Here is a 27,627-nt window from a genome sequence, read left to right as displayed (position 1 = left end):
GTTCCTCTTCACCTGGAGAGAGAGAACTGTCTTATAACACTGTAACAACATGATGTGGTAGAACACATTCAGCAGGTTCCTCTTCACCTGGAGAGAGAGAACTGTCTTATAACACTGTAACAGCATGATGTGGTAGAACACATTCAGCAGGTTCCTCTTCACCTGGAGAGAGAAACTGTCTTATAACACTGTAACAACATGATGTGGTAGAACACATTCAGCAGGTTCCTCTTCACCTGGAGAGAGAGAACTGTCTTATAACACTGTAACAACATGATGTGGTAGAACACATTCAGCAGGTCCTCTTCACCTGGAGAGAGAGAACTGTCTTATAACACTGTAACAGCATGATGTGGTAGAACACATTCAGCAGGTTCCTCTTCACCTGGAGAGAGAGAACTGTCTTATAACACTGTAACAACATGATGTGGTAGAACACATTCAGCAGGTTCCTCTTCACCTGGAGAGAGAGAACTGTCTTATAACACTGTAACAGCATGATGTGGTAGAACACATTCAGCAGGTTCCTCTTCACCTGGAGAGAGAGAACTGTCTTATAACACTGTAACAACATGATGTGGTAGAACACATTCAGCAGGTTCCTCTTCACCTGGAGAGAGAGAACTGTCTTATAACACTGTAACAACATGATGTGGTAGAACACATTCAGCAGGTTCCTCTTCACCTGGAGAGAGAGAACTGTCTTATAACACTGTAACAGCATGATGTGGTAGAACACGTTCAGCAGGTTCCTCTTCACCTGGAGAGAGAGAACTGTCCTTATAACACTGTAACAACATGATGTGGTAGAACACGTTCAGCAGGTTCCTCTTCACCTGGAGAGAGAGAACTGTCTTATAACACTGTAACAGCATGATGTGGTAGAACACGTTCAGCAGGTTCCTCTTCACCTGGAGAGAGAGAACTGTCTTATAACACTGTAACAACATGATGTGGTAGAACACATTCAGCAGGTTCCTCTTCACCTGGAGAGAGAGAACTGTCTTATAACACTGTAACAACATGATGTGGTAGAACACATTCAGCAGGTTCCTCTTCACCTGGAGAGAGAGACTGTCTTATAACACTGTAACAGCATGATGTGGTAGAACACATTCAGCAGGTTCCTCTTCACCTGGAGAGAGAGAACTGTCTTATAACACTGTAACAGCATGATGTGGTAGAACACATTCAGCAGGTTCCTCTTCACCTGGAGAGAGAGAACTGTCTTATAACACTGTAACAACATGATGTGGTAGAACACATTCAGCAGGTTCCTCTTCACCTGGAGAGAGAGAACTGTCTTATAACACTGTAACAGCATGATGTGGTAGAACACATTCAGCAGGTTCCTCTTCACCTGGAGAGAGAGAACTGTCTTATAACACTGTAACAACATGATGTGGTAGAACACATTCAGCAGGTTCCTCTTCACCTGGAGAGAGAGAACTGTCTTATAACACTGTAACAACATGATGTGGTAGAACACATTCAGCAGGTTCCTCTTCACCTGGAGAGAGAGAACTGTCTTATAACACTGTAACAGCATGATGTGGTAGAACACGTTCAGCAGGTTCCTCTTCACCTGGAGAGAGAGAACTGTCTTATAACACTGTAACAGCATGATGTGGTAGAACACATTCAGCAGGTTCCTCTTCACCTGGAGAGAGAGAACTGTCTTATAACACTGTAACAACATGATGTGGTAGAACACATTCAGCAGGTTCCTCTTCACCTGGAGAGAGAGAACTGTCTTATAACACTGTAACAGCATGATGTGGTAGAACACATTCAGCAGGTTCCTCTTCACCTGGAGAGAGAGAACTGTCTTATAACACTGTAACAACATGATGTGGTAGAACACATTCAGCAGGTTCCTCTTCACCTGGAGAGAGAGAACTGTCTTATAACACTGTAACAGCATGATGTGGTAGAACACGTTCAGCAGGTTCCTCTTCACCTGGAGAGAGAGAACTGTCTTATAACACTGTAACAACATGATGTGGTAGAACACATTCAGCAGGTTCCTCTTCACCTGGAGAGAGAGAACTGTCTTATAACACTGTAACAGCATGATGTGGTAGAACACATTCAGCAGGTTCCTCTTCACCTGGAGAGAGAGAACTGTCTTATAACACTGTAACGACATGTGGTAGAACACATTCAGAGGTTCCTCTTCACCTGGAGAGAGAGAACATAACACTGTAATAACATGATGTGGTAGAACACGGCAGGTTCCTCTTCACCTGGAGAGAGAGAACTGTCTTATAACACTGTAACAGCATGATGTGGTAGAACACATTCAGCAGGGTCCTCACCTGGAGGTGTCTTATAACACTGTAACAACTTCACACATTCAGCAGGTTCCTCTTCACCTGGAGAGAGAGAACTGTCTTATAACACTGTAACAACATGATGTGGTAGAACACATTCAGCAGGTTCCTCTTCACCTGGAGAGAGAGAACTGTCTTATAACACTGTAACAACATGATGTGGTAGAACACATTCAGCAGGTTCCTCTTCACCTGGAGAGAGAGAACTGTCTTATAACACTGTAACAGCATGATGTGGTAGAACAGATTCAGCAGGTTCCTCTTCACCTGGAGAGAGAGAACTGTCTTATAACACTGTAACAACATGATGTGGCAGAACACATTCAGCAGGTTCCTCTTCACCTGGAGAGAGAGAACTGTCTTATAACACTGTAACAACATGATGTGGTAGAACACATTCAGCAGGTTCCTCTTCACCTGGAGAGAGAGAACTGTCTTATAACACTGTAACAGCATGATGTGGTAGAACACATTCAGCAGGTTCCTCTTCACCTGGAGAGAGAGAACTGTCTTATAACACTGTAATAACATGATGTGGTAGAACACATTCAGCAGGTTCCTCTTCACCTGGAGAGAGAGAACTGTCTTATAACACTGTAACAGCATGATGTGGTAGAACACATTCAGCAGGTTCCTCTTCACCTGGAGAGAGAGAACTGTCTTATAACACTGTAACAACATGATGTGGTAGAACATTCAGCAGGTTCCTCTTCACCTGGAGAGAGAGAACTGTCTTATAACACTGTAACAACATGATGTGGTAGAACACATTCAGCAGGGTCCTCTTCACCTGGAGAGAGAAACTGTCTTATAACACTGTAACAGCATGATGTGGTAGAACACATTCAGCAGGTTCCTCTTCACCTGGAGAGAGAGAACTGTCTTATAACACTGTAACAGCATGATGTGGTAGAACACATTCAGCAGGTTCCTCTTCACCTGGAGAGAGAGAACTGTCTTATAACACTGTAACAACATGATGTGGTAGAACACATTCAGCAGGTTCCTCTTCACCTGGAGAGAGAACTGTCTTATAACACTGTAACAGCATGATGTGGTAGAACACATTCAGCAGGGTCCTCTTCACCTGGAGAGAGAGAACTGTCTTATAACACTGTAATAACATGATGTGGTAGAACACATTCAGCAGGTTCCTCTTCACCTGGAGAGAGAAACTGTCTTATAACACTGTAACAACATGATGTGGTAGAACACATTCAGCAGGGTCCTCTTCACCTGGAGAGAGAACTGTCTTATAACACTGTAACAGCATGATGTGGTAGAAGAACACATTCAGCAGGTCCTCTTCACCTGGAGAGAGAGAACTGTCTTATAACACTGTAACAATATGATGTGGTAGAACACATTCAGCAGGTTCCTCTTCACCTGGAGAGAGAGAACTGTCTTATAACACTGTAACAGCATGATGTGGTAGAACACGTTCAGCAGGTTCCTCTTCACCTGGAGAGAGAGAACTGTCTTATAACACTGTAACAACATGATGTGGTAGAACACATTCAGCAGGTTCCTCTTCACCTGGAGAGAGAGAACTGTCTTATAACACTGTAACAGCATGATGTGGTAGAACACGTTCAGCAGGTTCCTCTTCACCTGGAGAGAGAGAACTGTCTTATAACACTGTAACAGCATGATGTGGTAGAACACATTCAGCAGGGTCCTCTTCACCTGGAGAGAGAGAACTGTCTTATAACACTGTAATAACATGATGTGGTAGAACACATTCAGCAGGTTCCTCTTCACCTGGAGAGAGAGAACTGTCTTATAACACTGTAACAGCATTATGTGGTAGAACACGTTCAGCAGGTTCCTCTTCACCTGGAGAGAGAAACTGTCTTATAACACTGTAACAACATGATGTGGTAGAACACGTTCAGCAGGTTCCTCTTCACCTGGAGAGAGAGAACTGTCTTATAACACTGTAACAACATGATGTGGTAGAACACATTCAGCAGGGTCCTCTTCACCTGGAGAGAGAGAACTGTCTTATAACACTGTAACAGCATGATGTGGTAGAACACATTCAGCAGGTTCCTCTTCACCTGGAGAGAGAAACTATCTTATAACACTGTAACAGCATGATGTGGTAGAACACATTCAGCAGGTTTCTCTTCACCTGGAGAGAGAGAACTGTCTTATAACACTGTAACAACATGATGTGGTAGAACACATTCAGCAGGTTCCTCTTCACCTGGAGAGAGAACTGTCTTATAACACTGTAACAACATGATGTGGTAGAACACATTCAGCAGGTTCCTCTTCACCTGGAGAGAGAGAACTGTCTTATAACACTGTAACAACATGATGTGGTAGAACACATTCAGCAGGTTCCTCTTCACCTGGAGAGAGAGAACTGTCTTATAACACTGTAACAACATGATGTGGTAGAACACATTCAGCAGGTTCCTCTTCACCTGGAGAGAGAGAACTGTCTTATAACACTGTAACAACATGATGTGGTAGAACACGTTCAGCAGGTTCCTCTTCACCTGGAGAGAGAGAACTGTCTTATAACACTGTAACAGCATGATGTGGTAGAACACGTTCAGCAGGTTCCTCTTCACCTGGAGAGAGAGAACTGTCTTATAACACTGTAATAACATGATGTGGTAGAACACGTTCAGCAGGTTCCTCTTCACCTGGAGAGAGAGAACTGTCTTATAACACTGTAACAACATGATGTGGTAGAACACATTCAGCAGGTTCCTCTTCACCTGGAGAGAGAGAACTGTCTTATAACACTGTAACAACATGATGTGGTAGAACACGTTCAGCAGGTTCCTCTTCACCTGGAGAGAGAACTGTCTTATAACACTGTAACAACATGATGTGGTAGAACACATTCAGCAGGTTCCTCTTCACCTGGAGAGAGAGAACTGTCTTATAACACTGTAACAGCATGATGTGGTAGAACACGTTCAGCAGGTTCCTCTTCACCTGGAGAGAGAGAAACTGTCTTATAACACTGTAACAACATGATGTGGTAGAACACATTCAGCAGGTTCCTCTTCACCTGGAGAGAGAGAACTGTCTTACAACACTGTAACAGCATGATGTGGTAGAACACGTTCAGCAGGTTCCTCTTCACCTGGAGAGAGAGAACTGTCTTATAACACTGTAACAGCATGATGTGGTAGAACACATTCAGCAGGTTCCTCTTCACCTGGAGAGAGAGAACTGTCTTATAACACTGTAACAACATGATGTGGTAGAACACGTTCAGCAGGTTCCTCTTCACCTGGAGAGAGAGAACTGTCTTATAACACTGTAACAGCATGATGTGGTAGAACACATTCAGCAGGGTCCTCTTCACCTGGAGAGAGAGAACTGTCTTATAACACTGTAACAACATGATGTGGTAGAACACGTTCAGCAGGTTCCTCTTCACCTGGAGAGAGAGAACTGTCTTATAACACTGTAACAACATGATGTGGTAGAACACATTCAGCAGGTTCCTCTTCACCTGGAGAGAGAGAACTGTCTTATAACACTGTAACAGCATGATGTGGTAGAACACATTCAGCAGGTTCCTCTTCACCTGGAGAGAACTGTCTTATAACACTGTAACAGCATGATGTGGTAGAACACATTCAGCAGGTTCCTCTTCACCTGGAGAGAGAGAACTGTCTTATAACACTGTAACAACATGATGTGGTAGAACACATTCAGCAGGTTCCTCTTCACCTGGAGAGAGAGAACTGTCTTATAACACTGTAACAGCATGATGTGGTAGAACACATTCAGCAGGGTCCTCTTCACCTGGAGAGAGAGAACTGTCTTATAACACTGTAACAACATGATGTGGTAGAACACATTCAGCAGGTTCCTCTTCACCTGGAGAGAGAGAACTGTCTTATAACACTGTAACAACATGATGTGGTAGAACACATTCAGCAGGTTCCTCTTCACCTGGAGAGAGAGAACTGTCTTATAACACTGTAACAGCATGATGTGGTAGAACACATTCAGCAGGTTCCTCTTCACCTGGAGAGAGAGAACTGTCTTATAACACTGTAACAGCATGATGTGGTAGAACACATTCAGCAGGTTCCTCTTCACCTGGAGAGAACTGTCTTATAACACTGTAACAACATGATGTGGTAGAACACATTCAGCAGGTTCCTCTTCACCTGGAGAGAGAGAACTGTCTTATAACACTGTAACAGCATGATGTGGTAGAACACATTCAGCAGGTTCCTCTTCACCTGGAGAGAGAGAACTGTCTTATAACACTGTAACAACATGATGTGGTAGAACACATTCAGCAGGGTCCTCTTCACCTGGAGAGAGAGAACTGTCTTATAACACTGTAACAACATGATGTGGTAGAACACATTCAGCAGGGTCCTCTTCACCTGGAGAGAGAGAACTGTCTTATAACACTGTAACAGCATGATGTGGTAGAACACATTCAGCAGGTTCCTCTTCACCTGGAGAGAGAGAACTGTCTTATAACACTGTAACAATATGATGTGGTAGAACACATTCAGCAGGTTCCTCTTCACCTGGAGAGAGAGAACTGTCTTATAACACTGTAACAGCATGATGTGGTAGAACACGTTCAGCAGGTTCCTCTTCACCTGGAGAGAGAGAACTGTCTTATAACACTGTAACAACATGATGTGGTAGAACACATTCAGCAGGGTCCTCTTCACCTGGAGAGAGAGAACTGTCTTATAACACTGTAACAGCATGATGTGGTAGAACACGTTCAGCAGGTTCCTCTTCACCTGGAGAGAGAGAACTGTCTTATAACACTGTAACAGCATGATGTGGTAGAACACATTCAGCAGGTTCCTCTTCACCTGGAGAGAGAGAACTGTCTTATAACACTGTAATAACATGATGTGGTAGAACACATTCAGCAGGTTCCTCTTCACCTGGAGAGAGAGAACTGTCTTATAACACTGTAACAGCATTATGTGGTAGAACACGTTCAGCAGGTTCCTCTTCACCTGGAGAGAGAGAACTGTCTTATAACACTGTAACAACATGATGTGGTAGAACACGTTCAGCAGGTTCCTCTTCACCTGGAGAGAGAGAACTGTCTTATAACACTGTAACAACATGATGTGGTAGAACACATTCAGCAGGGTCCTCTTCACCTGGAGAGAGAGAACTGTCTTATAACACTGTAACAGCATGATGTGGTAGAACACATTCAGCAGGGTCCTCTTCACCTGGAGAGAGAGAACTATCTTATAACACTGTAACAGCATGATGTGGTAGAACACATTCAGCAGGTTCCTCTTCACCTGGAGAGAGAGAACTGTCTTATAACACTGTAACAACATGATGTGGTAGAACACATTCAGCAGGTTCCTCTTCACCTGGAGAGAGAGAACTGTCTTATAACACTGTAACAACATGATGTGGTAGAACACATTCAGCAGGTTCCTCTTCACCTGGAGAGAGAGAACTGTCTTATAACACTGTAACAGCATGATGTGGTAGAACACATTCAGCAGGTTCCTCTTCACCTGGAGAGAGAGAACTGTCTTATAACACTGTAACAACATGATGTGGTAGAACACATTCAGCAGGTTCCTCTTCACCTGGAGAGAGAGAACTGTCTTATAACACTGTAACAACATGATGTGGTAGAACACGTTCAGCAGGTTCCTCTTCACCTGGAGAGAGAGAACTGTCTTATAACACTGTAACAGCATGATGTGGTAGAACACGTTCAGCAGGTTCCTCTTCACCTGGAGAGAGAGAACTGTCTTATAACACTGTAATAACATGATGTGGTAGAACACATTCAGCAGGTTCCTCTTCACCTGGAGAGAGAGACTGTCTTATAACACTGTAACAACATGATGTGGTAGAACACATTCAGCAGGTTCCTCTTCACCTGGAGAGAGAGAACTGTCTTATAACACTGTAACAACATGATGTGGTAGAACACGTTCAGCAGGTTCCTCTTCACCTGGAGAGAGAGAACTGTCTTATAACACTGTAACAACATGATGTGGTAGAACACATTCAGCAGGTTCCTCTTCACCTGGAGAGAGAGAACTGTCTTATAACACTGTAACAGCATGATGTGGTAGACCACGCTCAGCAGGTTCCTCTTCACCTGGAGAGAGAGAACTGTCTTATAACACTGTAACAACATGATGTGGTAGAACACGTTCAGCAGGTTCCTCTTCACCTGGAGAGAGAGAACTGTCTTATAACACTGTAACAGCATGATGTGGTAGAACACGTTCAGCAGGTTCCTCTTCACCTGGAGAGAGAACTGTCTTATAACACTGTAACAGCATGATGTGGTAGAACACATTCAGCAGGTTCCTCTTCACCTGGAGAGAGAAACTGTCTTATAACACTGTAACAACATGATGTGGTAGAACACGTTCAGCAGGTTCCTCTTCACCTGGAGAGAGAGAACTGTCTTATAACACTGTAACAGCATGATGTGGTAGAACACATTCAGCAGGGTCCTCTTCACCTGGAGAGAGAGAACTGTCTTATAACACTGTAACAACATGATGTGGTAGAACACGTTCAGCAGGTTCCTCTTCACCTGGAGAGAGAGAACTGTCTTATAACACTGTAACAACATGATGTGGTAGAACACATTCAGCAGGTTCCTCTTCACCTGGAGAGAGAGAACTGTCTTATAACACTGTAACAGCATGATGTGGTAGAACACATTCAGCAGGTTCCTCTTCACCTGGAGAGAGAGAACTGTCTTATAACACTGTAACAGCATGATGTGGTAGAACACATTCAGCAGGTTCCTCTTCACCTGGAGAGAGAGAACTGTCTTATAACACTGTAACAACATGATGTGGTAGAACACATTCAGCAGGTTCCTCTTCACCTGGAGAGAGAGAACTGTCTTATAACACTGTAACAGCATGATGTGGTAGAACACATTCAGCAGGGTCCTCTTCACCTGGAGAGAGAACTGTCTTATAACACTGTAACAACATGATGTGGTAGAACACATTCAGCAGGTTCCTCTTCACCTGGAGAGAGAGAACTGTCTTATAACACTGTAACAACATGATGTGGTAGAACACATTCAGCAGGGTCCTCTTCACCTGGAGAGAGAGAACTGTCTTATAACACTGTAACAGCATGATGTGGTAGAACACGTTCAGCAGGTTCCTCTTCACCTGGAGAGAGAGAACTGTCTTATAACACTGTAACAGCATGATGTGGTAGAACACATTCAGCAGGTTCCTCTTCACCTGGAGAGAGAGAACTGTCTTATAACACTGTAACAACATGATGTGGTAGAACACATTCAGCAGGTTCCTCTTCACCTGGAGAGAGAGAACTGTCTTATAACACTGTAACAGCATGATGTGGTAGAACACATTCAGCAGGGTCCTCTTCACCTGGAGAGAGAGAACTGTCTTATAACACTGTAACAGCATGATGTGGTAGAACACATTCAGCAGGTTCCTCTTCACCTGGAGAGAGATAACTGTCTTATAACACTGTAACAACATGATGTGGTAGAACACATTCAGCAGGTTCCTCTTCACCTGGAGAGAGAGAACTGTCTTATAACACTGTAACAGCATGATGTGGTAGAACACGTTCCGCAGGTTCCTCTTCACCTGGAGAGAGAGAACTGTCCTTATAACACTGTAACAACATGATGTGGTAGAACACGTTCAGCAGGTTCCTCTTCACCTGGAGAGAGAGAACTGTCTTATAACACTGTAACAGCATGATGTGGTAGAACACGTTCAGCAGGTTCCTCTTCACCTGGAGAGAGAGAACTGTCTTATAACACTGTAACGACATGTGGTAGAACACATTCAGCAGGTTCCTCTTCACCTGGAGAGAGAGAACTGTCTTATAACACTGTAATAACATGATGTGGTAGAACACGTTCAGCAGGTTCCTCTTCACCTGGAGAGAGAGAACTGTCTTATAACACTGTAACAGCATGATGTGGTAGAACACATTCAGCAGGGTCCTCTTCACCTGGAGAGAGAGAACTGTCTTATAACACTGTAATAACATGTGGTAGAAAAAGTTCAGCAGGTTCCTCTTCACCTGGAGCGAGAGAACTGTCTTATAACACTGTAACAACATGATGTGGTAGAACACATTCAGCAGGTTCCTCTTCACCTGGAGAGAGAGAACTGTCTTATAACACTGTAACAACATGATGTGGTAGAACACATTCAGCAGGTTCCTCTTCACCTGGAGAGAGAGAACTGTCTTATAACACTGTAACAGCATGATGTGGTAGAACACGTTCAGCAGGTTCCTCTTCACCTGGAGAGAGATAACTGTCTTATAACACTGTAACAACATGATGTGGTAGAACACATTCAGCAGGTTCCTCTTCACCTGGAGAGAGAGAACTGTCTTATAACACTGTAACAACATGATGTGGTAGAACACATTCAGCAGGTTCCTCTTCACCTGGAGAGAGAGAACTGTCTTATAACACTGTAACAGCATGATGTGGTAGAACACGTTCAGCAGGTTCCTCTTCACCTGGAGAGAGATAACTGTCTTATAACACTGTAATAACATGATGTGGTAGAACACGTTCAGCAGGTTCCTCTTCACCTGGAGAGAGAGAACTGTCTTATAACACTGTAACAACATGATGTGGTAGAACACATTCAGCAGGTTCCTCTTCACCTGGAGAGAGAGAACTGTCTTATAACACTGTAACAACATGATGTGGTAGAACACGTTCAGCAGGTTCCTCTTCACCTGGAGAGAGAGAACTGTCTTATAACACTGTAACAACATGATGTGGTAGAACACATTCAGCAGGGTCCTCTTCACCTGGAGAGAGAGAACTGTCTTATAACACTGTAACAGCATGATGTGGTAGAACACATTCAGCAGGTTCCTCTTCACCTGGAGAGAGAGAACTGTCTTATAACACTGTAACAGCATGATGTGGTAGAACACATTCAGCAGGTTCCTCTTCACCTGGAGAGAGAGAACTGTCTTATAACACTGTAATAACATGATGTGGTAGAACACATTCAGCAGGTTCCTCTTCACCTGGAGAGAGAGAACTGTCTTATAACACTGTAACAGCATGATGTGGTAGAACACATTCAGCAGGGTCCTCTTCACCTGGAGAGAGAGAACTGTCTTATAACATTGTAATAACATGATGTGGTAGAACACATTCAGTAGGTTCCTCTTCACCTGGAGAGAGAGAACTGTCTTATAACACTGTAACAACATGATGTGGTAGAACACATTCAGCAGGGTCCTCTTCACCTGGAGAGAGAGAAGTGTCTTATAACACTGTAACAGCATGATGTGGTAGAACACATTCAGCAGGGTCCTCTTCACCTGGAGAGAGAGAACTGTCTTATAACACTGTAACAATATGATGTGGTAGAACACATTCAGCAGGTTCCTCTTCACCTGGAGAGAGAGAACTGTCTTATAACACTGTAACACTATGATGTGGTAGAACACGTTCAGCAGGTTCCTCTTCACCTGGAGAGAGAGAACTGTCTTATAACACTGTAACAACATGATGTGGTAGAACACATTCAGCAGGGTCCTTTTCACCTGGAGAGAGAGAACTGTCTTATAACACTGTAACAGCATGATGTGGTAGAACACGTTCAGCAGGTTCCTCTTCACCTGGAGAGAGAGAACTGTCTTATAACACTGTAACAGCATGATGTGGTAGAACACATTCAGCAGGGTCCTCTTCACCTGGAGAGAGAGAACTGTCTTATAACACTGTAATAACATGATGTGGTAGAACACATTCAGCAGGTTCCTCTTCACCTGGAGAGAGAGAACTGTCTTATAACACTGTAACAACATGATGTGGTAGAACACATTCAGCAGGGTCCTCTTCACCTGGAGAGAGAGAACTGTCTTATAACACTGTAACAGCATTATGTGGTAGAACACGTTCAGCAGGTTCCTCTTCACCTGGATGTGAGAACTGTCTTATAACACTGTAACAACATGATGTGGTAGAACACGTTCAGCAGGTTCCTCTTCACCTGGAGAGAGAGAACTGTCTTATAACACTGTAACAACATGATGTGGTAGAACACATTCAGCAGGGTCCTTTTCACCTGGAGAGAGAGAACTGTCTTATAACACTGTAACAGCATGATGTGGTAGAACACATTCAGCAGGGTCCTCTTCACCTGGAGAGAGAGAACTATCTTATAACACTGTAACAGCATGATGTGGTAGAACACATTCAGCAGGTTTCTCTTCACCTGGAGAGAGAGAACTGTCTTATAACACTGTAACAACATGATGTGGTAGAACACATTCAGCAGGTTCCTCTTCACCTGGAGAGAGAGAACTGTCTTATAACACTGTAACAACATGATGTGGTAGAACACATTCAGCAGGTTCCTCTTCACCTGGAGAGAGAGAACTGTCTTATAACACTGTAACAACATGATGTGGTAGAACACGTTCAGCAGGTTCCTCTTCACCTGGAGAGAGAGAACTGTCTTATAACACTGTAACAACATGATGTGGTAGAACACGTTCAGCAGGTTCCTCTTCACCTGGAGAGAGAGAACTGTCTTATAACACTGTAACAACATGATGTGGTAGAACACGTTCAGCAGGTTCCTCTTCACCTGGAGAGAGAGAACTGTCTTATAACACTGTAACAGCATGATGTGGTAGAACACGTTCAGCAGGTTCTTCTTCACCCGGAGAGAGAGAACTGTCTTATAACACTGTAATAACATGATGTGGTAGAACACGTTCAGCAGGTTCCTCTTCACCTGGAGAGAGAGAACTGTCTTATAACACTGTAACAACATGATGTGGTAGAACACATTCAGCAGGTTCCTCTTCACCTGGAGAGAGAGAACTGTCTTATAACACTGTAACAACATGATGTGGTAGAACACGTTCAGCAGGTTCCTCTTCACCTGGAGAGAGAGAACTGTCTTATAACACTGTAACAACATGATGTGGTAGAACACATTCAGCAGGGTCCTCTTCACCTGGAGAGAGAGAACTGTCTTATAACACTGTAACAGCATGATGTGGTAGAACACATTCAGCAGGTTCCTCTTCACCTGGAGAGAGAGAACTGTCTTATAACACTGTAACAGCATGATGTGGTAGAACACATTCAGCAGGTTCCTCTTCACCTGGAGAGAGAGAACTGTCTTATAACACTGTAATAACATGATGTGGTAGAACACGTTCAGCAGGTTCCTCTTCACCTGGAGAGAGAGAACTGTCTTATAACACTGTAACAGCATGATGTGGTAGAACACATTCAGCAGGGTCCTCTTCACCTGGAGAGAGAACTGTCTTATAACACTGTAATAACATGATGTGGTAGAACACATTCAGCAGGTTCCTCTTCACCTGGAGAGAGAGAACTGTCTTATAACACTGTAACAACATGATGTGGTAGAACACATTCAGCAGGGTCCTCTTCACCTGGAGAGAGAGAACTGTCTTATAACACTGTAACAGCATGATGTGGTAGAACACGTTCAGCAGGTTCCTCTTCACCTGGAGAGAGAGAACTGTCTTATAACACTGTAACAGCATGATGTGGTAGAACACATTCAGCAGGTTCCTCTTCACCTGGAGAGAGAAACTGTCTTATAACACTGTAACAACATGATGTGGTAGAACACATTCAGCAGGTTCCTCTTCACCTGGAGAGAGAACTGTCTTATAACACTGTAACAGCATGATGTGGTAGAACACATTCAGCAGGGTCCTCTTCACCTGGAGAGAGAGAACTGTCTTATAACACTGTAACAGCATGATGTGGTAGAACACATTCAGCAGGTTCCTCTTCACCTGGAGAGAGAGAACTGTCTTATAACACTGTAACAACATGATGTGGTAGAACACATTCAGCAGGTTCCTCTTCACCTGGAGAGAGAGAACTGTCTTATAACACTGTAACAGCATGATGTGGTAGAACACGTTCAGCAGGTTCCTCTTCACCTGGAGAGAGAGAACTGTCCTTATAACACTGTAACAACATGATGTGGTAGAACACGTTCAGCAGGTTCCTCTTCACCTGGAGAGAGAGAACTGTCTTATAACACTGTAACAGCATGATGTGGTAGAACACGTTCAGCAGGTTCCTCTTCACCTGGAGAGAGAGAACTGTCTTATAACACTGTAACGACATGTGGTAGAACACATTCAGCAGGTTCCTCTTCACCTGGAGAGAGAGAACTGTCTTATAACACTGTAATAACATGATGTGGTAGAACACGTTCAGCAGGTTCCTCTTCACCTGGAGAGAGAGAACTGTCTTATAACACTGTAACAGCATGATGTGGTAGAACACATTCAGCAGGGTCCTCTTCACCTGGAGAGAGAGAACTGTCTTATAACACTGTAACAACATGATGTGGTAGAACACGTTCAGCAGGTTCCTCTTCACCTGGAGAGAGAGAACTGTCTTATAACACTGTAACAACATGATGTGGTAGAACACATTCAGCAGGGTCCTCTTCACCTGGAGAGAGAGAACTGTCTTATAACACTGTAACAGCATGATGTGGTAGAACACATTCAGCAGGTTCCTCTTCACCTGGAGAGAGAGAACTGTCTTATAACACTGTAACAGCATGATGTGGTAGAACACATTCAGCAGGTTCCTCTTCACCTGGAGAGAGAGAACTGTCTTATAACACTGTAATAACATGATGTGGTAGAACACATTCAGCAGGTTCCTCTTCACCTGGAGAGAGAACTGTCTTATAACACTGTAACAGCATGATGTGGTAGAACACATTCAGCAGGGTCCTCTTCACCTGGAGAGAGAGAACTGTCTTATAACACTGTAACAACATGATGTGGTAGAACACATTCAGCAGGTTCCTCTTCACCTGGAGAGAGAGAACTGTCTTATAACACTGTAACAACATGATGTGGTAGAACACATTCAGCAGGGTCCTCTTCACCTGGAGAGAGAGAACTGTCTTATAACACTGTAACAGCATGATGTGGTAGAACACGTTCAGCAGGTTCCTCTTCACCTGGAGAGAGAGAACTGTCTTATAACACTGTAACAGCATGATGTGGTAGAACACATTCAGCAGGTTCCTCTTCACCTGGAGAGAGAGAACTGTCTTATAACACTGTAACAACATGATGTGGTAGAACACATTCAGCAGGTTCCTCTTCACCTGGAGAGAGAGAACTGTCTTATAACACTGTAACAGCATGATGTGGTAGAACACATTCAGCAGGGTCCTCTTCACCTGGAGAGAGAGAACTGTCTTATAACACTGTAACAGCATGATGTGGTAGAACACATTCAGCAGGTTCCTCTTCACCTGGAGAGAGAGAACTGTCTTATAACACTGTAACAACATGATGTGGTAGAACACATTCAGCAGGTTCCTCTTCACCTGGAGAGAGAGAACTGTCTTATAACACTGTAACAGCATGATGTGGTAGAACACGTTCCGCAGGTTCCTCTTCACCTGGAGAGAGAGAACTGTCCTTATAACACTGTAACAACATGATGTGGTAGAACACGTTCAGCAGGTTCCTCTTCACCTGGAGAGAGAGAACTGTCTTATAACACTGTAACAGCATGATGTGGTAGAACACGTTCAGCAGGTTCCTCTTCACCTGGAGAGAGAGAACTGTCTTATAACACTGTAACGACATGTGGTAGAACACATTCAGCAGGTTCCTCTTCACCTGGAGAGAGAGAACTGTCTTATAACACTGTAATAACATGATGTGGTAGAACACGTTCAGCAGGTTCCTCTTCACCTGGAGAGAGAGAACTGTCTTATAACACTGTAACAGCATGATGTGGTAGAACACATTCAGCAGGGTCCTCTTCACCTGGAGAGAGAGAACTGTCTTATAACACTGTAACAACATGTGGTAGAACACGTTCAGCAGGTTCCTCTTCACCTGGAGAGAGAGAACTGTCTTATAACACTGTAACAACATGATGTGGTAGAACACATTCAGCAGGGTCCTTTTCACCTGGAGAGAGAGAACTGTCTTATAACACTGTAACAGCATGATGTGGTAGAACACATTCAGCAGGGTCCTCTTCACCTGGAGAGAGAGAACTATCTTATAACACTGTAACAGCATGATGTGGTAGAACACATTCAGCAGGTTTCTCTTCACCTGGAGAGAGAGAACTGTCTTATAACACTGTAACAACATGATGTGGTAGAACACATTCAGCAGGTTCCTCTTCACCTGGAGAGAGAGAACTGTCTTATAACACTGTAACAGCATGATGTGGTAGAACACGTTCAGCAGGTTCCTCTTCACCTGGAGAGAGAGAACTGTCTTATAACACTGTAACAACATGATGTGGCAGAACACATTCAGCAGGTTCCTCTTCACCTGGAGAGAGAGAACTGTCTTATAAGACTGTAACAACACGATGTGGTAGAACACGTTCAGCAAGAAGGAACCCAGCTGACAATCTATTAAGCCTAATATTGACAGCGTCGTTATAACTGTTATGCTGCAGAGATAATGGAATCTTTTAAGTTGATCTCGGGGGTCTAGGGTGGGTTACTGTAAAGCACTTTGATAACTGTGTTTATGTAAAAGGGCTTTTTAAATTACATTTGATTGTTGATTGATTGATTTGAAAATTCTTGTCCCACACCTCAGCGAAGGAGGGAAATGTTTTGTTGTGTATTACTCACCCGTGTGCGGATACTTTTGGCACGGTCAGCGTAGCTCAGCGTGTTGCGAGACTCCTCGAAGGCCAGGGAGGCGGGGCTAATGTGGGCTATCATCACTGTGCGACTGTTGCCTCCCAACGAGTCCTGTCAATCAAGCACATCAGAACAGGAAGTGAATGAATGCAAGTGGAATGGAGAATAATCCTTCTGAATGATGCAAAAGGACAACAAATAGTACTGTACTGTATTGTTTTGTGTGGTGTGGCATGATGTGGTGTGATGTGATATGGTGTGTGGTGTAGTGTGGTATGGTGTGGTATGGTGTGCTATGGTGTGGTCATTCATGATGAATGCTGTGTGGTATGGTGTGGTGTGTTGTGGTATGGTGCTAGTATAGTGTATTGTGATCATACAGCACAGTATGTCTTCGATAGGAAAGGGAAAAGGGGGAAACCTAGTCAGTTGTACAACTTAATGCATTCAACTGAAATGTGTCTTCCTCATTTAACCCAACCCTGAGTCAGAGAGGTGTGGGGGCTGCCATAATCGACATCCACGTCTTCGGCGCCCGGGGAACAGTAGGTTATCTGTCTTGCTCAGGGGCAGAACAACACATTTTGACCTTGTCAGCTCGGGGATTCGATCCAACAACCTTTCGGTTACTGGCTCAACGCTCCAAACACTATGGGTACTGTACCTTCAGCAAGCGCGTCAGCTTGCTGTCCCTGTAGTTGACATATTTGTTCCCATGTTTCTCACTCAGGGCGTTGATGCAGTTACCCAGAGCCAGGAGGGAGCGGTTGATGTGGGCCCCTTCTTTTAACCTCTGACCTCTGTTCTGTGTCTGGGAAAGAAAGCAGGTTTACTATCTGGTCTCATGTTTTTATTTAACCTTTATTTAACTAGGCTAGTCAGTTAAGAACAAATTCTTATTTACAATGACGGCCAACCAGTGGGTTAACTGCCTTATTCGGGGGCAGAACGACATATTTTTTACCTTGTCAGCTCGAGAATTCAATCTAGCAACCTTTCGGCTACAGGCCCATCGCTCTAACCACAACATGCCGCCCCACATGTTCCAGAGCATACATTGTGCTGATCACCGACTGAGCAGATTGACTGGTCAACAATTAATAGAGTGGTTATTTAGGATGCAAGGTGATTTGTAGATCAGTCAGTCTGTCTACAAAGTAGTAGACAGCCATTGCCTCGGTTTGATGAGTTTACAGCCCAGGACAGATACTGCCTATGTTAACCAGCAGAGGGGGCTCTAACCCTCCTTTTCTTTCCTCTGTCTGCAGTTACATTGGAAGAGTTGCAAGTAAAACATCACGCAGCTTTTTAATAACCGCTTATGAGTTACTATGAACGCTGTCAATGTCATAACACATCATACATGTATTATAATGCATTATAAGGGATGTTATTACATATGTACTTTATAGAAAGTGTTACCAGCCTTGGACCAAAACACATCTCACTGACAGAAAACCTCCTATATCTTAAGAGACCGGTGGCCTATAGGCTATGATATACATCCATAGAAGAGCCTAGCTGGTTAAACGTTCTAAAAGTTTCCATGGTAAATATGTGTTCTCTCCATTCAGGCATGATTGCATGTTTTTGTCATGGTAGCGTACCAAATGGCACCGTATTCCCTGTATAGTACACTGGGAAATTGGGTGCTATTTGGGACACATACCATTGTGTTTATGAGGTCTGGCTGTTTTAATATGGACGCTAATCTAACAACATTCATCAACTCTAACTGCCTGTAGCTCAGGCCCTGAAGCAAGGATATGCATATTCTTAATACCACTTGAAAGGAAACACTTGGACATTTGTGGAAATGTGAAAGGAATGTAGAAGAATATAACACATTACATCTAGTAAAAGATAATACAAAGAAAAAAACCAACCAATTCTTTTTTGTTTGTAGCATCATCTTTGAAATGCAAGACAAAGGCCATAATGTGTAATTCCAGCCCAGGTGCAATTTAGATTTGCCACTAGATGGCAATAGTGTATGTGCAAAGTTCCCTACTGATCCAATGAACCATTATATTTCTGTTCAAAGTTCAAAACTCAAACAATAGCATGGTATTATTTCACTGTAATAGCTACTGTAAATTGGACAGTGCAGTTAGATTAACAAGAATTTAAGATTTCTGCCCATTTCAGATATGTCTGTCTATGTCCTGAGAATTTTTTGTGTTACTTACAACCTCATGCTAATCGCATTAGCCTACGTTAGCTCAACCGTCCCATGGGAGACCCACAGACCCTGAATAGGTTTTTAAGCACTTTGCCTAGAGTAGAACGACTACAGGGAACCACAGCAACGAATATGAGAAGAAAACACCTATTATGAAGCCTTCAGTTCACAGGAGAAATTCTAAGTATACCAAATGTGAAAAGACTGGCAACGTTTTTTAAAATTTAACTAGGCAAGTCAGTTAAGAACAAATTCTTATTTTCAATGACGGCCTAGGCACAGTGGGTTAACTGCCTTGTTCAGGGGCAGAACGACAGATTTTGTACCTTGTCAGCTCGGGGATTCAATCTTGCAACCTTTCGGTTACTAGTCCAATGCTCTAACCGCTAGGCTACGCTGCCGCCCCAACGTTGGATAACTTTAGTACAGGCCCTATGATCCTCCAGGAACCAAGAGGATAACTTTAGTACAGGCCCTATGTTCCTCCAGGAACCAAGAAGATAACTTTAGTACAGGCCCTATGATCCTCCAGGAACCAAGAGGATAACTTTAGTACAGGCCCTATGATCCTCCAGGAACCAAGAAGATAACTTTAGTACAGGCCCTATGATCCTCCAGGAACCAAGAGGATAACTTTAGTACAGGCCCTATGATCCTCCAGGAACCAAGAGGATAACTTTAGTACAGGCCCTATGATCCTCCAGGAACCAAGAAGACAACTTTAGTACAGGCCCTATGATCCTACAGGAACCAAGAGGATAACTTTAGTACAGGCCCTATGATCCTCCAGGAACCAAGAGGATAACTTTAGTACAGGCCCTATGATCCTCCAGGAACCAAGAAGATAACTTTAGTACAGGCCCTATGATCCTCCAGGAACCAAGAAGATAACTTTAGTACAGGCCCTATGATCCTCCAGGAACCAAGAGGATAACTTTAGTACAGGCCCTATGATCCTCCAGGAACCAAGAGGATAACTTTAGTACAGGCCCTATGATCCTCCAGGAACCAAGAGGATAACTTTAGTACAGGCCCTATGATCCTCCAGGAACCAAGAAGATAACTTTAGTACAGGCCCTATGATCCTCCAGGAACCAAGAAGATAACTTTAGTACAGGCCCTATGATCCTCCAGGAACCAAGAAGATAACTTTAGTACAGGCCCTATGATCCTCCAGGAACCAAGAGGATAACTTTAGTACAGGCCCTATGATCCTCCAGGAACCAAGAGGATAACTTTAGTACAGGCCCTATGATCCTACAGGAACCAAGAGGATAACTTTAGTACAGGCCCTATGATCCTCCAGGAACCAAGAAGATAACTTTAGTACAGGCCCTATGATCCTCCAGGAACCAAGAAGATAACTTTAGTACAGGCCCTATGATCCTCCAGGAACCAAGAGGATAACTTTAGTACAGGCCCTATGTTCCTACAGGAACCAAGAGGATAACTTTAGTACAGGCCCTATGTTCCTCCAGGAACCAAGAGGATAACTTTAGTACAGGCCCTATGTTCCTCCAGGAACCAAGAGCATTAAGTGTAAGGTTTATAGTAAATGTGTCATATACTGTGTCACAAACATCCCAAACTAGTTCACAAAAGACATTAGCGGCATCCCAAATGGAATCCTATTTCCTATATAGAGCACTACTTTTTGACCCATAGATCAAAAGTAGTGCACTATAGGGAATAGGGTGCCATTTGGGATGCAGACATTCTGTTGCCAGTATTGGCGTCACTCCAACTGTAATCTGTTCAACAAAAGTAACCAGCACCATAAAACTGTGCTATAGATGTCATGGTAAAGTTACAGCACCATCCCTCAGAGAGAGAGACACGGCTTAATGTGAGCTCTCACATTTTCAACATGTTTTCTTTTTTACAGAAGGATAGATTTGGAGTTAGATAAACTTGGATTTTTCGGCAGGTACATATGCAGGATGCTACCCTCCACAGCATGGCCTTCGCTCCAGATCAAAACTACAAACCTACAACCTCATTTTGACCAAAATTAACCGGAGAGATTACTGCTTCCAAGGTTTTATTTTTCCAAGCTAAACGGAGGGTGTTCTAACCAACAAGCAGCAGAGACCTGAGGACACCATTCCAACCTGGAACTGAGTCAGAAACTAATTCAATTAGCACTACGGTGTGAAGTAAAAGGCCTTTGGGCCCAACAAGTGTCAGGAGTCTTTGAAGCATCATCTGAAGCCCCTCCTGCTGTTCAAAGACCATTCCCTGGCATTTTATACAAGAAATCTGCATCCAGAAATAAAAGCTTCTCCCAAGTGGCTGTGACACTTACTCCCATTGCCTGCTGCACTGCTGCTAGGATTTCACCTGGCGATCTGTTCACCGTCTGCCCTGGCCTGTCTCCCCCTGTTTGGTACAGGTACCTCCACCACACTCACCCCTCTCTCCCTGGCCTGTCTCTCCCTGTCTGGTACAGGTACCTCCACCACACTCCCCCCTCTCTCCCTGGCCTGTCTCCCTCTGTCTGGTACAGGTACCTCCACCACACTCACCCCTCTCTCCCTGGCCTGTCTCCCCCTGTCTGGTACAGGTACCTCCACCACACTCACCCCTCTCTCCCTGGCCTGTCTCCCCCTGTTTGGTACAGGTACCTCCACCACACTCACCCCTCTCTCCCTGGCCTGTCTCCCCCTGTCTGGTACAGGTACCTCCACCACACTCACCCCTCTCTCCCTGGTCTGTCTCCCCCTGTCTGGTACAGGTACCTCCACCACACTCACCCCTCTCTCCCTGGTCTGTCTCCCCCTGTCTGGTACAGGTACCTCCACCACATTCACCCCTCTCTCCCTGGCCTGTCTCCCCCTTTCTGGTACAGGTACACCTCCACCACATTCACCCCTCTCTCCCTGGCCTGTCTCCCTCTGTCTGGTACAGGTACCTCCAACACACTCACCCCTCTCTCCCTGGCCTGTCTCCCCATGTCTGGTACAGGTACCTCCAACACACTCACCCCTCTCTCCCTGGCCTGTCTCCCCATTTCTGGTACAGGTACCTCCAACACACTCACCCCTCTCTCCCTGGCCTGTCTCCCTCTGTCTGGTACAGGTACCTCCAACACACTCACCCCTCTCTCCCTGGCCTGTCTCCCCATGTCTGGTACAGGTACCTCCAACACACTCACCCCTCTCTCCCTGGTCTGTCTCCCCCTGTCTGGTACAGGTACCTCCACCACACTCACCCCTCTCTCCCTGGCCTGTCTCCCCCTGTCTGGTACAGGTACCTTCATCACACTCACCCCTCTCTCCCTGGCCTGTCTCCCCCTGTCTGGTACAGGTACCTCCACCACATTCACCCCTCTCTCCCTGGCCTGTCTCCCCCTGTCTGGTACAGGTACCTCCACCACATTCACCCCTCTCTCCTGGCCTGTCTCCCCTGTCTGGTACAGGTTCCTCCACCACATTCACCCCTCTCTCCCTGGCCTGTCTCCCCCTGTCTGGTACAGGTACCTCCACCACATTCACCCCTCTCTCCCTGGCCTGTCTCCCCCTGTCTGGTACAGGTACCTCCACCACACTCACCCCTCTCTCCCTGGCCTGTCTCCCCCTGTCTGGTACAGGTACCTCCACCACACTCACCCCTTTCTCCCTGGCCTGTCTCCCCCTGTCTGGTACAGGTACCTCCAACACACTCACCCCTCTCTCCCTGGCCTGTCTCCCCTGTCTGGTACAGGTACCTCCACCATACTCCCCCTCTCTCCCTGGACTGTCTCCCCTGTCTGGTACAGGTACCTCCACCACACTCACCCCTCTCTCCCTGGCCTGTCTCCCCTGTCTGGTACAGGTACCTCCAACACACTCACCCCTCTCTCCTGGCCTGTCTCCCCTGTCTGGTACAGGTACCTCCACCACACTCACCCCTCTCTCCCTGGCCTGTCTCCCCCTGTCTGGTACAGGTACCTCCACCACACTCACCCCTCTCCCCTGGCTGTCTCCCCCTGTCTGCCCTCCACCACACTCACCCTCTCTCCCTGGCCTGTCTCCCCCTGTCTGGTACAGGTACCTCCACCACACTCACCCCTCTCTCTCTGGTCTGTCTCCCCCTGTCTGGTACAGGTACCTCCACCACATTCACCCCTCTCTCCCTGGCCTGTCTCCCCCTGTCTGGTACAGGTTCCTCCACCACATTCACCCCTCTCTCCCTGGCCTGTCTCCCCATGTCTGGTACAGGTTCCTCCACCACATTCACCCCTCTCTCCTGAGCTTTCGCTCGCCTCCAGCACACACGCACTGTTGGGGCGAGTGAATCTGAACTTACAATGGCTAGCCCCAAGTCGTTATATATTTAAAAAATGTTCTTATGCATTTTGCTATTTTCCTCATGACTCCTGCATACTTTGTTGACTACAAACTTTCTTTCCCAACCGTGGGACAGACTGTTTGTTCCCACACTCGGGACTCTGACTCAATTGGTTACACAGACTTTTGGCCTCCCATCCTATTCTAACCACCTCTCACGACTTTGTATTCATGTTACCTCATGAAATTGCTGTACAATATGATCTTGTTGCCATCTGATGTCCTGCACCTGCCCGCCCGTCCAGCATCACTACTCTGGACGGTTCTGACTTAGAATATGTGGACAACTACAAATACCTAGGTGTCTGGTTAGACTGTAAACTCTCCTTCCAGACTCACATCTAACATCTCCAATCCAAAGTTAAATCTATAAATCGGCTTCCTATTTCACATCAAAGCATCCTTCACTCATGCTGCCAAACATACCCTTGTAAAACTGACCATCCTACCGATCCTCGATTTCGGCGATGTAATTTACAAAATTGCCTCCAATACCCTACTCAATAAATTGGATGCAGTCTATCACAGTGCCATTCGTTTTGTCACCAAAGCCCCATATACTACCCACCACTGCGACCTGTATGCTCTCGTTGGCTGGCTCTCGCTTCATTCTCGTCGCCAAACCCACTGGCTCCAGGTCATCTACAAGACCCTGCTAGGTAAAGTCCCCCCTTATCTCAGCTCGCTGGTCACCATAGCATCTCCCACCTGTAGCACGCGCTCTAGCAGGTATATATTTCTGGTCACCCCCAAAACCAATTGTTCCTTTGGCCGCCTCTCCTTCCAGTTCTCTGCTGCCAATGACTGGAACGAACTATACAAATCTCTGAAACTGGAAACACTTACCTCCCTCACTAGCTTTAAGCACCAGCTGTCAGAACAGCTCACAGATTACTGCACCTGTACATAGCCCATCTATAATTTAGCCCAAACAACTCCCTCTTCCCCTACTGTATTTATTTATTTAGCTCCTTTGCACCCCATTATTTCTATCTCTACTTTGCACATTCTTCTACTGCAAATCTACCATTCCGGTGTCTTACTTGCTATATTATATTTACTTTGCCACCATGGCATTTTTTTGCCTTTACCTCCCTTATCTCACCTCATTTGCTCACATTGTACATATACTTATTTTTATACTGTATTATTGACTGTATGTTTGTTTTACTCCATGTGTAACTCTGTGTTGTTGTATCTGTCGAACTGCTTTGCTTTATCTTGGCCAGGTCGCAATTGTAAATGAGAACTTGTTCTCAACTTGCCTACCTGTTTAAATCAAATAAAAAATCTGCTTCACTGATTTCTGCTCTCGTAAAAGCCTGGGTTCTGCAGCCTGGGTTCAACTTATCACCTAAAATGGATCAATTGAAAGTGTTAGTTGAATGTGCTGACAACAAAATCATACAAAAATGATCAATGGAAATCAAATGTATCAACCCATGGAGGTCTGGATTTGGAGTCGCACTCAAAATTAAAGTGGAAAACCACACTACAGCCTGATCCAACTTTGATGTAATGTCCTTAAAACAAGTCAAAATGAGGCTCAGTAGTGTGTGTGGCCTCCACGTGCCTGTATGACCTCCCTACAACGCCTGGGCATGCTCCTGATGAGGTGGCGGATGGTCTCCTGAGGGATCTCCTCCCAGACCTGGACTAAAGCATCCGCCAACTCCTGGAAAGTCTGTGGTGCAACGTGGCGTTGGTGGATGGAGCGAAACATGATGTCCCAGATGTGCTCAATTGGAATCAGGTCTGGGGAAATGAAATGCCACCCCACACCATGACTGACCCACCGCCAAACCGGTCATGCTGGAGGAATGTTGCAGGCAGCAGAACGTTCTCCACGGCGTCTCCAGACTCTGTCACGTCTGTCACATGTGCTCAGTGTGAACCTGCTTTCATCTGTGAAGAGCACAGGGCGCCAGTGGCGAATTTGCCAATCTTGGTGTTCTCTGGCAAATGCCAAATGTCCTGCACGGTGTTGGGCTGTAAGCACAACCCCCACCTGTGGACGTCAGGCCCTCATACCACCCTGGAGTCTGTTTCTGACCGTTTGAGCAGACACATGCACATTTGTGGCCGGCTGGAGGTCATTTTGCAAGGCTCTGGCAGTTCTCCTCCTGCTCCTCCTTGCACAAAGGCGGAGGTAGCGGTCCTGCTGCTGGGTTGTTGCCCTCCTATGGCCTCCTCCACGTCTCCTAATGTATTGGCCTGTCTCCTGGTAGCGCCTCCATGCTCTGGACACTACGCTGACAGACACAGCAAACCTTCTTGCCACAGCTCGCATTGATGTGCCATCCTGGATGAGCTGCACTACCTGAGCCACTTGTGTGGGTTGTAGACTCCGTCTCATGCTACCACTAGAGTGAAAGCATCGCCAGCATTCAAAAGTGACCAAAACATCAGCCAGGAAGCATAGGAACTGAGAAGTGGCCTGTGGTCACCACCTGCAGAACCACTCCTTTATTGGGGGTGTCTTGCTAATTGCCTATAATTTCCACCTGTTGTCTATTCCATTTGCACAACAGAATGTGAAATGTATTGTCAATCAGTGTTGCTTCCTAAGTGGACAGTTTGATTTCACAGAAGTGTGATTGACTTGTAGTTACATTGTGTTGTTTAAGTGTTCCCTTTATTTTTTTGAGCAGTGTATTATCGATTACATATTTTAAAAATAACCTGAGGATTGATTATAAAAACATTTGACATGTTTCTGTGGACATTACGGATACTATTTGGAATTTTCGTCTGCGTTGTCGTGACCGCTCGAGCCTGTGGGTTTCTGAACATAACGCGCCAAACAAACAATCTTTATGGAACAAAAGGAACATTTATTGTGTAACTGGGAGTCTCGTGAGTGAAAACATCCGAAGATCCTCAAAGGTAATCGATTAATTTTATTGCTTTTCTGATTTTCGCGACCAAGCTACTTTGATGCTAGGTGTTCATAATGTTTTGTCTAGTGATCAATAAACTTACACAAACGCTTGGATTGCTTTCGCTGTAAAGCATATTTTCAAAATCTGACACGACAGGTGGATTAACAAAGAGCTAAGCTGTGTTTTGCTATATTGCACTTGTGATTTCATGAATATAAATATTTTTAGTAATATTATTTGAATGTGGCGCTCTGCAATTCAGCGGTTGTTGATGACAATTATCCCGCTAACGGGATGGGTAGCGCCAAGAAGTTAAAAGGGGAGATCAAGCTGATACTAACTGTTATAGGCCTATTTCTATTTTGCCCTGTTTATCAAAAGTGTTGGAAAACCTTGTCAATAATCAACTTACTGGCTTTCTTGATGTCTATAGTATTCTCTCTGGTATGCAATCGGGTTTCCGCTCAGGTAATGGATGTGCCACTGCAACCTTAAAGGTCCTCAATTATGTCACAATTGCCCTTGATTCTATGCAATATTGTGCTGCTATTTTTATTGACTTGGCCAAAGCTTTTGATACGGTAGACCATTCTATTCTTGTGGGCCGGCTAAGGAGTATTGGAGTCTCTGAGGGGTCTTTAGCCTGGTTTGCTAACTACCTCTCTCAAAGTGTGCAGTGTATAAAGTCAGAAAATCTGCTGTCTCAGCCACTGCCTGTCACCAAGGGAGTACCCCAAGGCTCGATCCTAGGCCCCACTCGCTTCTCAATGAATGTCAAGAACATAGCTCAGGCAGTAGGAAGCTCTCTCATTAATTTATATGCAGATGATACAGTCTTATACTCAGCTGGCCCCTCCCCGGATTTAATCCTAAATGCTCTACAACAAATCTTTCTTAGTGTTCAACAAGCTTTCTCTAACCTCAACCTTGTCCTGAACACCTCCAAAACAAAGTTCTTGTGGTTTGGTAAGAAGAATGCCCCTCTTCCCACGGGTGTTATTTCAACCTCTGAGGGTTTAGAGCTTGAGGTAGTCACCTCATTCAAGTACTTGAGAGTATGGCTAGATGGTGCACTGTCCTTCTCTCAGCACATATCAAAGCTGCAAGCTAAAGTTACATCTATACTTGGTTTCCTCTATCGTAATCGCTTCCTCTTTCACCCCAGCTGCCAAACTAACCCTGATTCAGATGACAATCCTACCCATGCTAGATTACGGAGACATAATTTATAGATCGGCAGGTAAGGGTGCTCTCGAG

The 27,627-nt window shown here is 44.9% G+C and overlaps 1 protein-coding gene across 1 annotated transcript in view; it reads right to left on the bottom strand.

Annotated features, from left to right (window-relative positions):
* Positions 1-27,627, bottom strand: part of LOC115119630 (kinesin-like protein KIF19) — an 86,477-nt gene that overhangs the window by 21,175 nt on the left and 37,675 nt on the right. The window contains exons 5-6 of the mRNA XM_065013219.1: positions 17,643-17,789; positions 16,967-17,089 (exon numbers count right to left, since the gene is read on the bottom strand). Coding sequence (XP_064869291.1) covers positions 16,967-17,089; positions 17,643-17,789 — 270 coding nt within the window. The remainder of the gene's footprint in view (positions 1-16,966; positions 17,090-17,642; positions 17,790-27,627) is intronic.

This window comes from Oncorhynchus nerka, linkage group LG28 (genome assembly GCF_034236695.1).
Source record: "Oncorhynchus nerka isolate Pitt River linkage group LG28, Oner_Uvic_2.0, whole genome shotgun sequence".
Taxonomy (NCBI): Eukaryota; Metazoa; Chordata; class Actinopteri; order Salmoniformes; family Salmonidae; genus Oncorhynchus; species Oncorhynchus nerka.
The sequence above is the reverse complement of the archived record's forward strand: the minus strand, read 5'-3'. Positions and strand labels throughout refer to the sequence as shown.